At 39.2% G+C, this 15,439-nt stretch overlaps 1 protein-coding gene across 1 annotated transcript; it reads left to right on the forward strand.

Annotated features, from left to right (window-relative positions):
- The first annotated feature begins 1,236 nt into the window (after window positions 1-1,236).
- On the forward strand, window positions 1,237-8,336 carry GGPS1 (geranylgeranyl diphosphate synthase 1). Its single transcript, XM_054393214.1, has 2 exons — window positions 1,237-1,307; window positions 7,571-8,336. The coding sequence occupies exon 2, from the start codon at window positions 7,592-7,594 to the stop codon at window positions 8,330-8,332; it is 741 nt and encodes a 246-aa protein (XP_054249189.1). The 5' UTR covers window positions 1,237-1,307; window positions 7,571-7,591; the 3' UTR covers window positions 8,333-8,336.
- The last annotated feature ends 7,103 nt before the right edge of the window (window positions 8,337-15,439 follow it).

Below are 15,439 nucleotides of genomic sequence, written 5' to 3' on the forward strand. Positions count from 1 at the left end.
AGTCCTGTTTCTCAGTGTATCGCTGCAAGAGAATCTACCCATTTTTATTATTCTGTTCTGTATGTGCTGGCCATACAGCAATAGAGAAGCCTTAGGAAGAGATTCAAACATTGACATTTCTTCAGTGCTATGGGCAAGATGACATGATCAGTGTGAGGACTAATATTGCAGAATCATTGAGTTGTGTCTCAGTAGATCTTGAAACAAGTAATATGGAGCCTACTGTCTAGGTTGTGCTGCTTGAAGTTTATCTAAAACTTTTTCCAGAGGTCTGGTTGATGTGAGCTATTTGTCTAAACCTATCCTGCAGTTATTCAAACATCTTACATGTAGCTGAGGTTCTCAAAATTTGGAGCAGCATTGTCTCTGTGTGTAAGCAGTGATTTTATTTCATGTTGGCCATCAGTAGACATTGAAAAAAATATTCGTACATGATTCCTAGCAATTTGATAAAGGAGGATGGCATCAATAATTTATAGGCACATAGATTAAATGCTATTAAAATTAACTCTGTCATGTAAAATATATCTGGATTTAATAGTAATGGTAATGCTTATTTTAACACTATACTTGGACTTTTGATCTTGTTTTTTATCCCTATAAAGCAGTGACTACTTGGTTCCACCAAACTGCATTTAGCCAAAGCAGAACACATCCTGTTATTTACAAGTAGACTTCTTGGGTATAAGAAAGTGTGAGTACTATGAAAGTTCTGTTCTGACCAGATTTTTGTTTAGACTTTTTAAATCAGTGTATCAAATGTCACTTTTTCTTTTTCACAAATTGTTGGTAGAAGAGTGCTACAAGGAAAAACCTACAAATTGAGAGAAATAAAATACTCAGCAAAAGCCCATATCTTCAAGAAATAATGAATCATAACTGAAAGTTCTTAATGTTACACATGTGCCTGGCAAACTAGGGCTTACTTTCAGAAGCCGCAAACTGATTAGTACAAGTTACCAACATACTCAGAATCACTTGCTAATTAAACTGTCAAAACTAAATACAGTAACTTGTAAATATGTGCTTTGCATATTACTGTGCAATGGTTGAAACTGAAGCTGCTGATAACTGATGTTTATAAAACGAATAAACAAGGTACACACTATGATAGATTTTGTGCTTGCAGGTGATCATTTTACTGGACTCAGATCAGCTATGGCTGTTAAGATAAACTGTTGTCCCTAATGATGAACTTCATTATTGCTATAAATATCTATAATATTTTTATTGTAGGTAAGCAAGTGAGAACCAAACTGTCACAGGCCTTTAATCACTGGCTGAATGTTCCAGAAGATAAAATACAGGTACTGGCTAATTAATTTTAAAAGACTATTCTCTTTATTCAGGCTACTGGGTGATTCTCTTACATAGCATAACATGATCAGAAATGCTAAATGCACTTATTTTTCAATATATTAAAGTAAACTCGTAGGAAAACAACATCAGTGCAAAGCCTTGACTGTGATATAACACTAAAGTAAGTACTTCCATGACATCCAAGTCTTCTTTAGGGTGACTGAAGAGTGACACTTAATAGTCCTGAAATATCAAAATGGTGTAAGCAATCTAAACAATGAAGGAAGAGGCTTCATTCATGATCTAGCAACTCTTCTATTTTCCAACCTGCCTATGTAACTTTTTAGCCAGATTTATTCTGGCTCATCTTGCCCTTTGTGCTCAGGTACATATTCAAATTAAATGTATAGCAACCTCTATATTGTATGCATCAGTTTAGTCTAATATCATAGAACAGAATTCAAACTGGAAGAAGCCTCTGGAATTTATCTAGGACAAACTCCTGCTTAAAGCAGGGCTTTCTTTATAGCTGCTTCAGGCTTCTGGGGACCTTGCTGAGTTTTGAAAAACTGAGCATGTAGATTATGCAGCCTTTCAGGGCCTCTCTTCCCCTGCAGAACCCCTTCCATGATAACAAACTCGTCCATTATGCCCAACTGATATTTCTTATGCTGCAGTCTGACAGTTCCCTCTTGTCCTTTTGCTGAGCACCTGTGACAGTGTGATGAGTTGGAAATTCCTGCCCAACAATAACTTTGCCAGACTAGCTCAGTTTGGAAGCAAATGGAGCTATATTTACAAGCAAAACTACGATCTACAATGGAGTGCAATGGATATGTACAAATATACAGTATTTACAATGTTTATAATTAATAAAACAGCACAGAAACCCACCCTGGTCAAAAGACCAGGAAAGCTGCCTCCCTGCCTCCTCCTGACTCCCCCTGCCTCCCAGCAAAGGAAAGAGAGAGAGAGAGAGAAGCAGATAAGGTTAATACCAGACCAAGAAATGTGATCAAGGTCAGCGAAGGTGTGTTAGAAATCCTCCCAGCAAAGAAGCAAGAAGAGGGAGTGGAATGCACTGCTAGACTGCCCAAGATTGTTTTGAGAACAAAATCTTATGGAAGCTATCCCTCCAATGGAATTGTTTAGAGTAATCATGATTTTTCCTTTTTACACCCAATAGTGATTTATTTACAGATTTCGAGCAGAAAAATAGAAAAACGTAACAAATTTTAAAGGCATAGCCTCAAACCGCCACTGACAGTATCATAGAATTGTTAGGGTTGGAAGGGACCTCAAGGATCATCTAGTTCCAACCCTCCTGCCATGGGCAGGGACACCTCACACTACATCAGGTTGCCCAGAGCCACATCCACCCTGGCCTTAAAAACCTCCAGGGGGTGGGACTTCTATCAATCCCCCAGGCAACCTATTCCAGTGTCTCACCACCCTCATGGTGGAAAAACTTCTTCCTAATATCCAATCTGAATCTACCCATTTCTATTTTTTTTTTATCATTCCCCCTAGTCCTATCAGTACCTGACCCCCTAAAAAGTCCCTCCCCAGCTTTCTTGTAGGCCCTCTTAAGATAATGGAGGGCCACAATAAGGTCTACTCAGAGCCTTCTCTTCTTCAGACTGAATAGCTCCAACTCTCTCAGTCTGTCTTCATAGGAGAGGTGCTCCGGCCTTCTGATCATCCTCATGGCCCTTCTCTGGACCAGCTCCAGCACATCCGTATCTCTCCTGTTGTGAGAGATAATAAAAACTGGTTTTACAAACACTTTAACAACAACAACAAAAAAACAGCTGAGGGAGAATCTTTGTCCTTTATTGGATGCCAGGGGAAAATTCCCACTAAGGATGAGGTAAAGGCTGAATCACAGAATCAGCCAGGTTGGAAAAGACCTCAGAGATCATCAAGTCCAACCTAATACCTAACACCTCCTGACAACTAAACCATGGCTCCAAGTTCCACATCCAGTCTTTTTTTGAACACTACTGGACGCAGTACTCCAGGTGGGGTCTCACCAGGGCAGAGTAGAGGGGGAGAATCACCTCTCTCGACCTGCTAGCTATGTATGAGTCCACCTTCTCTCATGTACTAAGTAAACTAAACCTGCAGTGCCTCTGTACAAACAGAAGTTACCAGTTCTGTCACTTTTAAACTGATAACCATGTAACCGTTGTTGAAAATTTAGACCACTTCTTTTGATTATCATTATGAAGAATACCAATACTTTTAATTTTACCACTTGTTTGTAATAGAACTTAATGTTTTTATATCGTCAGATCATTTGAAGACAAAAGATGACAAGGTCTCGTTTTTTACACAATTATTGCTGCTTTTGTGTATGCCTGTACTAATTTTAATAACTTAGTAATTAAAGTTGAAATCTGGAGAACCACCTCTGGTCATGTTTCCAACATCTTTTGTAATTGTCTAAAATGTCCCTGGTGTCTAGCAGCCTGGTTCATTCCCCTGCAGTTATCTGTATTTCTTTTAATAAAAATCTGAATCCTGACATTTGTTATGGGACAATTTTTTTATCTTAGATCATTTCCTAGAATCATAGACTGCACTGGGTTGGAAGGGACCTCTAGAGGTTGTATAGTCCAATCCCTCTGCAGTAAGCAGGGACATCCCTAACTGGATTAGGTGCTCAGAGTCCAGTCAAGCCTGACCTTGAATGTCTCCAGAGATGGGGCCTCCACCACTTCCCAGGGCATTCTTGCTCATCATGGGGGTATGCTTTCTTTAACTTTCCTTTTCTGGTTGATGTACTCACAGAATCTCTTTTCATGATTCATTGCATCCCTTGCCAAATTCAGCTATGCCCTGGCCTTCCTGACCTCATCCCTACACAAACAGACAACATCCCTATACTCTTCCCAAGATACCTGTACCTGCTCGAACTGCCTGCAATTCTGTGATTCTTGCCTTTTAGTTTGACAGGTCTTGACTCAGCCATGATGAAGTCTTTCTTTCCTTCCTTGACTGATTTCTCACACCTGGGGATCAAGAGATCTTGTGCTCTACAGAAAGCATCCTTAAAGATGAGCTAATTCTGCTCTGCTCCCTTTCCCAAAGGACTGTTTTCCGGGGGGTCCTATTGGCTAACTCCCTGAAGAGATGGAAATTTGCTTTCCTAAAATTCACAGTCCTGACTAAGCTCCTTCTCTGACTCGTATTCCTTAGGACTGAGAACTCCATGTCTTCCTGTAGTATATTTAGATGATATAATTGAGGCTGCTGCTCCTTAGTAATTGATTTTACTACTGGCTATTACTGTTTCTCTTTTTTTCCAAGCCAAGTGGTCTTTTTTCCTACTACTGTGGCAGTTTAGGCTGGGTGCCTCCTGTTACTGCCACATAAGCTACACCTCCGGTGTCCCGAGTGTGCAACCCAATAAGGTGGACACAGGAACGGCGTATTTCTACCCATAAATCCTGCACCCTATGGATCCATCTGCAAAGTCATTCTCTGCCTCTTTCTTCCCTCTCTACTCCCATGGGAGATGCTTCCCTATCGGGTAATGGTGGGGGAGTATCTCAAGGCCTCTTAGGCCTGTCTAGGCCTAATGCCAGGAGGAGAAGGGGGGGGCAGTCTCAGACCTGGCCAGCCTGAGACTAGCCTAGCAGTGGGGGGGGGGGAAGAAAGAGCCCTGGGGGTTTGGATATACCCTTAGGTGGGGAGAAGGGAAGAGTTGGGAGGCCTTTGGGTGTTGTGTGAGGGACTCTGTACACCTTGAGGTATCTTTGCCACTATGCTTGTAGTTTTTGTAGTTTCATCAATTCCTTTTCCATTTAAACTTTCCATCACTCTTCAATCCGTTTGTGTGTCATTCTTTTTTCCTTCTCAGGGCAAGAGAGGATCTGTCTGGTCTCAAACCAGCACATGTACCCATATGACACTGCACTGATACACTGCAGTTTGTTGAATTAGAAAGCAGTGGATTTGTCAGGTGAACTCTCTTCTAAGAAGGAACTGAAATGGCATAGTACAGGGCTAAGTACATTTTAAAGCCATTGCAGATAAGCAATTAGAAATCTTTGTTGGAGTCATAGGGCAACACATACTGATTAGATAGGCTTAGGCTGTAAGAAACATAACACTCTTTACTGGTTGTTCAGCTTTATTTATTCAGAACAGTCTTTTAATTTCCAACTTGTTCTGCTGTCTGAACGTTTTTGCTCCTTACTTTCAACTTTGAAGCATTTTTTACACTGTCTTTTCCTAAATTCGCAAGATAACTTTACTCAAACACGGTCATGAAGTACTGCTTCAATTAAACCTCAAGTATATAGAAGCTGCAAAATTTTTGAAACCAAAAGCTACATGAAATAGGTTAGCAAGAGAACTGTTCAAAGAGGCTTGTCCAAGGAATTCATAGACTAGAGGGAAATTTTTCTGATAGTACCGAGAGTGAGAATGACATACCGGACTAAAAGAACATTCTGACAAGTATGCAGAGCTGCTTTCAGTTAAATACCCTGTGCTCTGATTTAAAGTCAATGGGCAACAACATATCTTTACAGGTCAAAGATTGAACTCATTACAAACTGGTAGATGAGTAATTAGTGCTTAAGTAGGTTGTTCTTGCAGTCATTTCTTCTTGGACAAAAAATTAGATATCTCTAGTTTGAGTTTTAATCGTTGGAGACAGTGGTCACTGAATGCTAGGTGGCTTACTGCTCAAAGAATGCTTGCAGCATAAATTCCTCTCTTTTTTTTTCTACAGCACCCACCAAATAGGGCCATTTTAGGTACTTGCCACTACTTAATGGTAGCCATAGTATTTTTTAGAGGGAGTTGTTTTGATGAATGTTGACTGAGTGCAATGTTTGTTGCTATCAAGTATGATTGGTTCATTAGCTTTAAAACCATATCTTAATCAGATGTGCTTTACAATGAGTTTATACAGTATGCAGTTTTATGTGCTTAAATGTCTGTTTAAGCAGGAGCTGAATATACCTGTTTCTTGTATATCAGCTGTGCAATAAAAACAGGTATATAGTGTTAAAATTTAATTTCTTATTGAATTGACCTGCTTTGGAATTGTTATGGTTCACTTTCAATCATAGAATCATAGAATCAACAAGGTTGGAAAAGACCTCAGAGATCATCAAGTCCAACCTATCACCCAGCACCTCACAACTAACTAAACCATGGCTTCGAGTGCCACATCCAATCCTTTTTTGAACACCTCCAGGGACGGTGACTCCACCACCTCCCTGGGCAGCACATTCCAATGGCAAAACACTCTTTCTGTGAAGAACTTTCTCCTCACCTCAAGCCTAAACTTCCCCTGGCGCAGCTTGAGACTGTGTCCTCTTGTTCTGGTGCTGGGTGCCTGGGAGAAGAGACCAACCCCCTCCTGGCTACAACCTCCCTTCAGGTAGTTGTAGAGAGCAATAAGGTCACCCCTGAGCCTCCCTCAGCCTCTCCTCATAAGGCTTGTGCTTGAGACCTCTCACCAGCCTTGTTGCCCTTCTCTGGACACGTTCAAGTATCTCAATGTCCTTCTTAAATTGAGGAGCCCAGAACTGGACACAGTACTCAAGGTGAAATCAAATTTAGTCTGCTACAAGATTGATGTTCTGAACAGTTTATTGCTTATCTCAGGTGGTGTATGATAATGGTTTACCTAATAGCAAGTAGTAAGCCTGTAGGAAGCTTCCCAAAAGAAGCTGTAGCTGTTTTCTTTCTGCCAAGAATTTTCCAAATGATCTTTCAGAGAAAATAGTCTGTCCTTTAAGAGCTCAATACTGAAGATAACTACACAAAGTGCAGGGAAAGATGAATTCTCTCCACCTATCAAAACAGGGCTTGAGACAAATATGTTAATGGATGATACCTGACACTCGCAAGAACTGACTTTAGAAGATCTCAGGTTGGTGAATCTAAACTTGTCACAAATTTGTGTTCCTTTTCTTTTCCTCCATTCGTGTTTCTAATACAGTTACTACATACTTCCTAAATACTGGCATATTTTAGAACTGTAGCAACAGTGGAGTGTGCAAGTGGAAACACTTCAGGGAATTAAGTTCACTTTCAATCTGAAAACATGACACCAGAAACAGACCACATGATCCAGGACATAGAGCAGACTGGCTCATGAAGAAAATCCTAAATCTGTGTTAATAGTAAAAGCAAATGTTCTAAAGGGGAACCTCAGTGACAGACAATATCATTCTTTAAAATTTTATTATTTTAAAATAAGGTTTTTCAAAACTGGAGACTTAATAATTTTCTCGTCTTCTCATAGGTTATAATTGAAGTGACAGAGATGTTGCACAATGCAAGCCTACTTGTGGATGACATTGAAGATAACTCAAAGCTACGACGGGGCTTTCCAGTGGCACACAGTATCTATGGAATTCCATCTGTAATCAACTGTGCTAATTATGTGTATTTCCTTGGTTTGGAGAAGGTTTTAACCCTTGATCATCCAGACGCTGTTAAAGTTTTTACCCGCCAACTACTGGAACTCCATAAAGGTCAAGGCTTGGATATTTACTGGAGGGATACTTACACCTGTCCTACGGAAGCTGAATATAAAGCTATGGTATTGCAAAAGACAGGTGGTCTCTTTGGATTAGCTGTAGGCCTCATGCAGCTGTTTTCAAATTATAAAAAAGACTTAAAGCCACTTCTTAACACACTTGGCCTCTTCTTCCAAATAAGAGATGACTATGCCAACTTGCACTCCAAAGAATATAGTGAAAACAAGAGTTTTTGTGAGGACTTAACTGAGGGCAAGTTCTCATTCCCAACCATTCATGCAATTTGGTCGAGACCTGAAAGTACTCAAGTGCAAAACATTTTACGTCAAAGGACAGAGAACATAGATATAAAAAAATACTGCGTACATTACCTTGAAAATTTGGGTTCATTTGAGTACACTCGGAATACATTGAAAGAGCTTGAATCTGAAGCCTATAAACAAATTGAATCACTTGGGGGAAACCCTGAGCTTGTAGCACTAGTTGAACAGCTGAGCAAAATGTTCAAAGAAAATGAAAATTAACAGTTTCACGCCTGTGTTAAAACTCTTTTTTTTTTTTTTTTGTAGCTCTGTTATGGAAACTACTGTTAAAAACAATGTCACAGAGTATTAAAAAATACACCCTATTATCTATACAGTCTTAACTATAATTGCTTACAGATGTTTTGTTAAAGCACATGTACTCAAACTGAAACAAGTTTTGAATCTAAATGTGATCATCTTTACAAAATTATCAGCATTATTTCAGGCCTAAAAATTCTATCTTTAACCAGGCTGTTGTAGGTTTCTGTCTGAAACTCTGTGAAATTATATCAGATTGATCTGAATGTATTATCCATTTTCAAACAATGCTCTAATAAACCAAAATGTACAGTGTAAAATAACGAAAGAAGATACTTGCAACTGCAGTGTGCATAAAGCTGTTGTGTGCTATTTCTAAGTTAGGCTTGTGAAGATCAGATGGATCAGCTTACTAAGTTCTAAGCGAATATCCTATTGAGCGTCTGGGGATATTTTCAGAGTAATGCAAATTATGAAAGGTAGTATTTTATATGTGAATAAAACTAACGTTTAGTCTGAAATTGTAGCTTTATAACGATTCCTAAGTACCTTAAAAATTCCATTGCATCAGCAAAGCATAAATTTGCTGCTGATTCCAGCTCTGCAATGAGTAATTTCGATTATCTGGTTTTAGATCTTTAAAGTATCAAATATTTTGTAGCCAGGTATTTAAATTATGCATTAGAGCTCATTCATGTAACCGTAAATAGCAACGTAGGAAAGTGCTACTAGAAATGGAATGAGATGCACACCAGGTAACTCCAGGACACAGTTAATTGGTACAGGTCTCTTTAATCTCTGCTCATAAATGAAAGAGGCTTCTCTGGGAGTTGGTTCATAATTCATACTGAATTCCTGTTCTGAATTGGTACTGGAAGCATGTTACAGGTCTCTCCAAAGTTCTTTAACTTTTTGCTAAAACAAAGTACAGCATCTTGCTTCACAAGCTATAATATTGCCTCAGTTTTGTTAATTATGTAAGTAATGCTTTAAAATTATGTACTCAAGACATATTGAAATAGAACTGAGAAGTGATAAATCCTTCTGCTCATATATATATATAGTGAGCAAAATGTAAGCAGAGATGTTTGGTTCTTCTTGGCAGGGCTGGCTTTAATTTAATTTACATTCCCTAGTCTTCACAGACACAAAACTTTGCTTTGGTATATTGATGAAACGGATGAAAGGCAGGGCTGGTACTATCAGCTCAAGCATACTCCCAAATAAATGGGCAGAGGTACTTGGCTTCTGACAGCTAAAGGATAGTTTTATGCAGGTCTTCATTTACTGTACCTGGAAAGCAGGGTAAGTCATGGTTTCAACCCACTGAGAAAACGACCTGAAGTGTCTTCTCTGAGCAGCCTTTACATTCTTCTGAAAACGATGAAGCATGAAAAAAAATGGCTGCTTTCAGTCAGAGACATTATGCCATTATGGATGATAGCTTATCTCTTTATCTGCATGCTGAGGAAGAATTTTTTTCTGCTCTTTGATTAGGCATTGAATAATAGCCTTTTATGACTGAATGGACCTGGTCTCCAAGACTGAACAGCTTTAAGTTGGTGAGAAGTGTCTATAATGTTAACGACAGTGAATTGTAATTCCTTTTTCATAACTTGCAGTACTCAGTAGTAGTAAACATGAGCATCTTTTATGTTTTATGAGAAAAGTACAACACTTACTTTGTGCCATGTCTTGATAGTTTCTAAGCACTGTTGCAGCTGACATTGAATAGCAGAGCACACTGGAAAAACTGTTGTGAGGATAGTCTTACTGCAAAGACATCCTTGTGCCTATTAGGATATGGTAATGGATGTATACAGTGCAAAGTGTGCTTAGTGCCATTTCATGTCTGCTTAGTTGCTGGATGTAAAGTTTTGTGTAATCAATCTTTCCTAATGACGTAGCTTGTCTCCTTTTTGTATGAAACTTCTCTACCATCTGAGATTTCTGCTATGTCATCACTTTGATTCTTTCTGGCAACCCACTTCAGTATTTATCCTAATACTGTTTCTTGTAGAATGTGTCTCCATTAACTTAGGAGTAAGTACCCTGGAAGTTTTCCAGCTGCAGGCCCTCTGAACCACAAATTAGTAAGAAGGAAAGAGTACCCCAGGAAAAGAAAGCTGGACCAACAAGAAACCATACAGCTCTGTCTTACTCTTCTGCCTTCAAGGCTTTTGATACCAGTATTCAAAGCATACCCTGAAGGTATATTTTAAATGACCCAGAAGCAGAATATTGTTGCTCTTCACTTTGGTTAGAATGAATTGAGGCCTGTGAAGGTTTTTCTTGATGCATTCAGGAGTTGGAAGAGGCTGGGATCTTTCTCCTTCATTTTTTAAGCAGGTAGAGCATCTCCAACTATTAAGCATCATCAGTGATAAAGCTCCATAGTTGAGATAGATTTTATATTTGGTGCCATAAGATGAGACTGTACATCCTCATCACTATTCTCCAATACTGGCTCTGGTACAAGTTCCTGGTGTTAAGCCATATTGAGAAAAATAGTTCTTCAAAGCATCATGAGCGTTCTTGTGTCTGCAGAGTCAGTTTAGTTGTGCAAGAGCTGTTGTCTGTTGCTATACTTCCTACAACACAAAAGGAAGGGTTTTTTCCTGATCTTCACAAGAGCTGCATTGCTGTGGAATTAATCTGAGTTGCAAGTATGTGGTGGTTTGGCCCTGGCTGGGGACCAGATGCCCACCAAAGCTGCTCTATCACTCCCCTTGGACAGGGGGAAGGGGAAGTATAATCAAAGGCCCTTTAGTCAAGACAGAAGCAATTTCATGTGATGAAAAGCAAAAGCATAAGGCCACACACAGGCGCAAAAGCAAACAAAGATGTTATTCTCTGCTTCCCATCAGCAGATGAATTTGAGCCACTCCCCAGGAAGCAGGGCTTCAATACGCATAGCAGCTGCTCCAGAGAACAGACGTCATCAATGGGTGTCCCCACACTTCCATCTTTCGCTTAGCTTTTATCTTTGAGCTGACATCATGGCATGGAATACCCCTTTGGCCAGTTTGGGTTAGCAGGCCCAGCTGGCTCCCCTCCCAAGATCTTGTCCACCCCTCAGCATACTCCTGGGGTGGGGGAAATGTTGGAAAAGCACAGCCTTGGTGCTTGGCTCAGCAGTAGCCAAAACACTGGTGTGTTATCAACACCCAGCTACAGCACTGCAGAACACAGCACTAGAACTAAATCTCTTTGGGGAGAATTAACTCCAGCTGAGTCAATACAAAGTAGAAATGCCCATGGGGAAATAAAATGGATGGTGATTTCAGTGTCAGTCTCTTTGAGCCAGAACTGCTCCCCTTATCTTCCTACCATTGCTACTAAGTTATACTTTGATCGGGTTACCAGTGCACTTTGTGGGGGAGTTAGCTCTTGCAGTGCCAATAAAGAGAAATGCAAATACTTGTCAGTCTCTAGTATTTTCCCCCTACCTCAATCTTGTTTCTGGTTGTGTGCTCGCTTGGATGTAAATTAACACTATCACCTAAGTAGCCAGTCTCTAGATGGGACATCTCTCTCTCCTTCAAAGGCTGATGTTATTCCTATCAATTACAGTGAAAAATGCATCTCAGGACCTTCCCAGGGAGATAGCTTGTCTTTCTATCTTTGTTTGGCTGTTCAGATACCCACTAAGAACAACTTTATAAGTATTAGCCAATTGTTGACACATATACAAATTTTAGTAGCAGTGGGAAAGTAGCCATTGATATTTCTTTATGCTTTCAACTTCATAGTTCGTTTTGATAATTATTTAATATCTAAATGCCTGCTTGTGTTGTCGAAAATTCCAATATTAATGGCTTCTTTCCCCAATTAAAGTGTATACATGGTATAAAAACATGGGATTTGTGGTGTTTAGGAGTGTGAGTTTTGGCGTTTGTTTTTGTTGGGTTGGTTTTGGTTGGGTTTTTTTCATCTTCTTATGAAACTGATTTGAACTCTTAACATGTCTTTACCACTGAATTGGACAACGCTTCTGTCCATGTGAAGAGCTACACGGGCATCTGTTGCACTTGGTTCTGTCTTATTCCTACCATTTTAAGTTTCAGGTTTGATATTTATGGTGTTCTTTGTATTATTTGCTCAGTACGTTCATTGTAATTCTTTTCTCAGCTACATTTCTATTCTTCTACTAATACCATAGCATACACAATACCATCAAGTTATTTTTTGATCCTGGACAAACAAAATAGTCTGGGTCTGCCTTTGAAATGTTAAATCTTGGCTTATCATATGCCTTTACAAAAGTAAACCAAAATTTTCTGCCATCTTGAAATGCCTGAAGTCCTTTTTCCCAAGAACCTAAAGGCTGTAACATATTTTATATTGCCATAATTTACTTTTGTCCCTTATAACATGAGCTTCTTTCCCTCTCCTACCCATTTGCTTTCAACACTTTTGCTTTTTTTGTGAAAGAACTCACTAGCCCTCGAGGAGAGAAGTTAATTTTTGTTTGGGTTAATGATTTATCCCACTCAGCAAGAGCCTGATGCATGTCAAACCTGGCAGGTGTACAGAGGCAAGAACAGAGACAGGATTTGAGAGAATAAGAAAACCCAATCCTGTGGCTGCCTCATGTAATTTCACAGAATCCAAATGTGGTAGGGGTTGGAAGGAATCTCTGGAGACATCTGGTCCAATACCCCTGCTAAAGCAGGGTCACCCACAGCAGGTTGCCCAGGATCACAATGTCCAAGAGGGTTTGGAATCTCTCCAGAGGAGACTCCACAACCTCTCTGGGCAGCCTGCTCCAGGGCTCTTATTACCCTCAAAGAAGTTTTTCCTCATACTCAGATCATAGAGTCATCAAATCATAGAATCATTAAGGTTGAAAAAGGTCATTAAGATCATGTAACCCAACTACCATGATCACGAAACTATATCCTGAAGCACCACATCTACATTCTTCACCTCATTTCTCAGCGTCTCCTTCACTTTATTAAGCTAATGACTGTGATTGGTTTCCCTGAGCTTTCCAAATAGAATGTAAGAGATATTAAAGTTAAGAATTATTTATTCTGATATAATCTGCTATGTGACTTCTTGACTAGATTGCTACCTCAGATGAACATCTTTCCAGAGTAACTTTTATCATAGCTGGGCACCAGTGTTCATATTTTCTGCAGGTTTTGTTGGGAGGGGGGGGAGTGTTTATTACTTTAGAAGGCACCTTTGTGAGGTGTGGTTAGGAATAACCCATGATTCATTAATTCACTTTCATTCAAGCATATTATCTGCAAAATTTATAATAAATACACAGGTTAAACCACGTGAATCCTAACAGCACTCCTCACCTATGGAACAAAAAAATTCTCACTTCAGTCACTGAAAAGGCATTTACTGCATGTTTCAGTTTACTAGAACATAGAGCACCATGAGAGATAGCCCAAGAAGGCCTAACATGACAGTTCCAGGGAGAGCACTGCAAAACCTGATATGAATCTGTGGGGAGGACTAATTCTGATGTGAAGGGAAATCACCGATAATTTTCTGCTTTTGAACTCCAGGAAAATACTCTCTACTCTATTGGTATGTGAATTATATGTTGTCAATAGCAGTTGGGTCTTTTTTTGATCAACAGTACATTATTTTCACTCTTTTCATAATGTTTCAGTTACTATTTCTGGAAGATATGGTATAAGTTCCTTAATCACTCAGTAAAGTAATTATTGAAGTCTGCAAAAAAGGAAAAATGGCAAATACACATTTTTTTACTATGCTGTTTTAAAATACACAAAACCTGGCCTGTTCCTTGCTATAATGTAGTACATGTTATTCACAACAAAAGGCGTAACAACTTTTCACTGATTGAAGTTACTAAAATTAGGCTAACACCAGGGAAAAAAAAAAACACCACAAAAACAACAGAAGTGTTTGCAAGGAAAAAAACACAAAGTTCTTTAAAAACAGCATTTCAGATAATTGCAAAGTTGAAATATCAAGCAAATCCTTTTTTTTTTTTTTTTGCTTTAACTGAAGAACCTATTGCTACTTATGCTTGCTTATTTTTGGGGGTGGGACTGGGTCCAGGTTGAAGTAAAAACTATATGGAGGAATTATTACTGCAATTCATAGAAATGTAAAAACTGTGATAGTTTTTATTTCACACCAATCAAAACGAATGTTCAATAAATTCTGAAGTTAAATCATTTTCACTTAGATGCCTATAAATGCAGAAGTTGCAATTTTAGGTAACGAGGTAAAAGAGTTACATTGGCATAGACGTTCCATTGGCAATGGGACTGTCCTGTTTCTTGTCAGGTACATTGCATGAAGTATAGCTATTTGTTGATCATGGTGGTAGAAACAGAAGAAACAAGAAATGCAAAGGAACAGAAAAAATAAACAGTTAGTTATGCTATTCTCAGCATTTTAGGAATACTAAATACATAAATTGAACAACATGCATATAGATTCTGAAATTGGCTGAATTACCTATCAAACATGCTGCTGGAGTCAGAAAAATAGCAAAAAGTATTTTCCTGTTTTCAACACCTTTCCTGACATGCAGGCAGACAAACTGTGTGCCCTCAGGTTTGTACTCAGGAGTAGTGAATGAGCCAGGAAAGGAGAGCATGAGGGCTTATTGCCATGTTTCTGCTGTCACACTTGTACCGCTATCGACATAGTTTCAGCATTGCCCGAAACTGTAACATATTGTTCCAAGGGTGCCCTCTGCGGGACATAAATGGGCTCAGGAACCCAGACAAGAAATCAAGGCTGCCACAGATGAGGAAGAAGATGTCTACTTTTGTATTAGGCATTAGTCGGTCTAAGAAAACACATTACCTTTGGCAAAGGAAGGCTGTAAGGTAAGGGTACAGAGATTTTTGCTGGAATGCACCTTTTGGGGAGCAGCTGATTTATGCCAGATGGTAAAGCACACCCTCAAAGCCTGCAAGACTTTCCCTATTATCCAGATTACTATGACTGGAATACACTAGAGTTACCAAATACCTGTATTATATTTCTGTAATCAGTATCACAGAATCAGAGCAAAGACTACTGATTTGCTGCCTGCCAAAAGAGCGTACAGAAATATTTAATGTA

The sequence above is a fragment of the Indicator indicator genome, chromosome 2 (genome assembly GCF_027791375.1).
Source record: "Indicator indicator isolate 239-I01 chromosome 2, UM_Iind_1.1, whole genome shotgun sequence".
Classification (NCBI taxonomy): Eukaryota; Metazoa; Chordata; class Aves; order Piciformes; family Indicatoridae; genus Indicator; species Indicator indicator.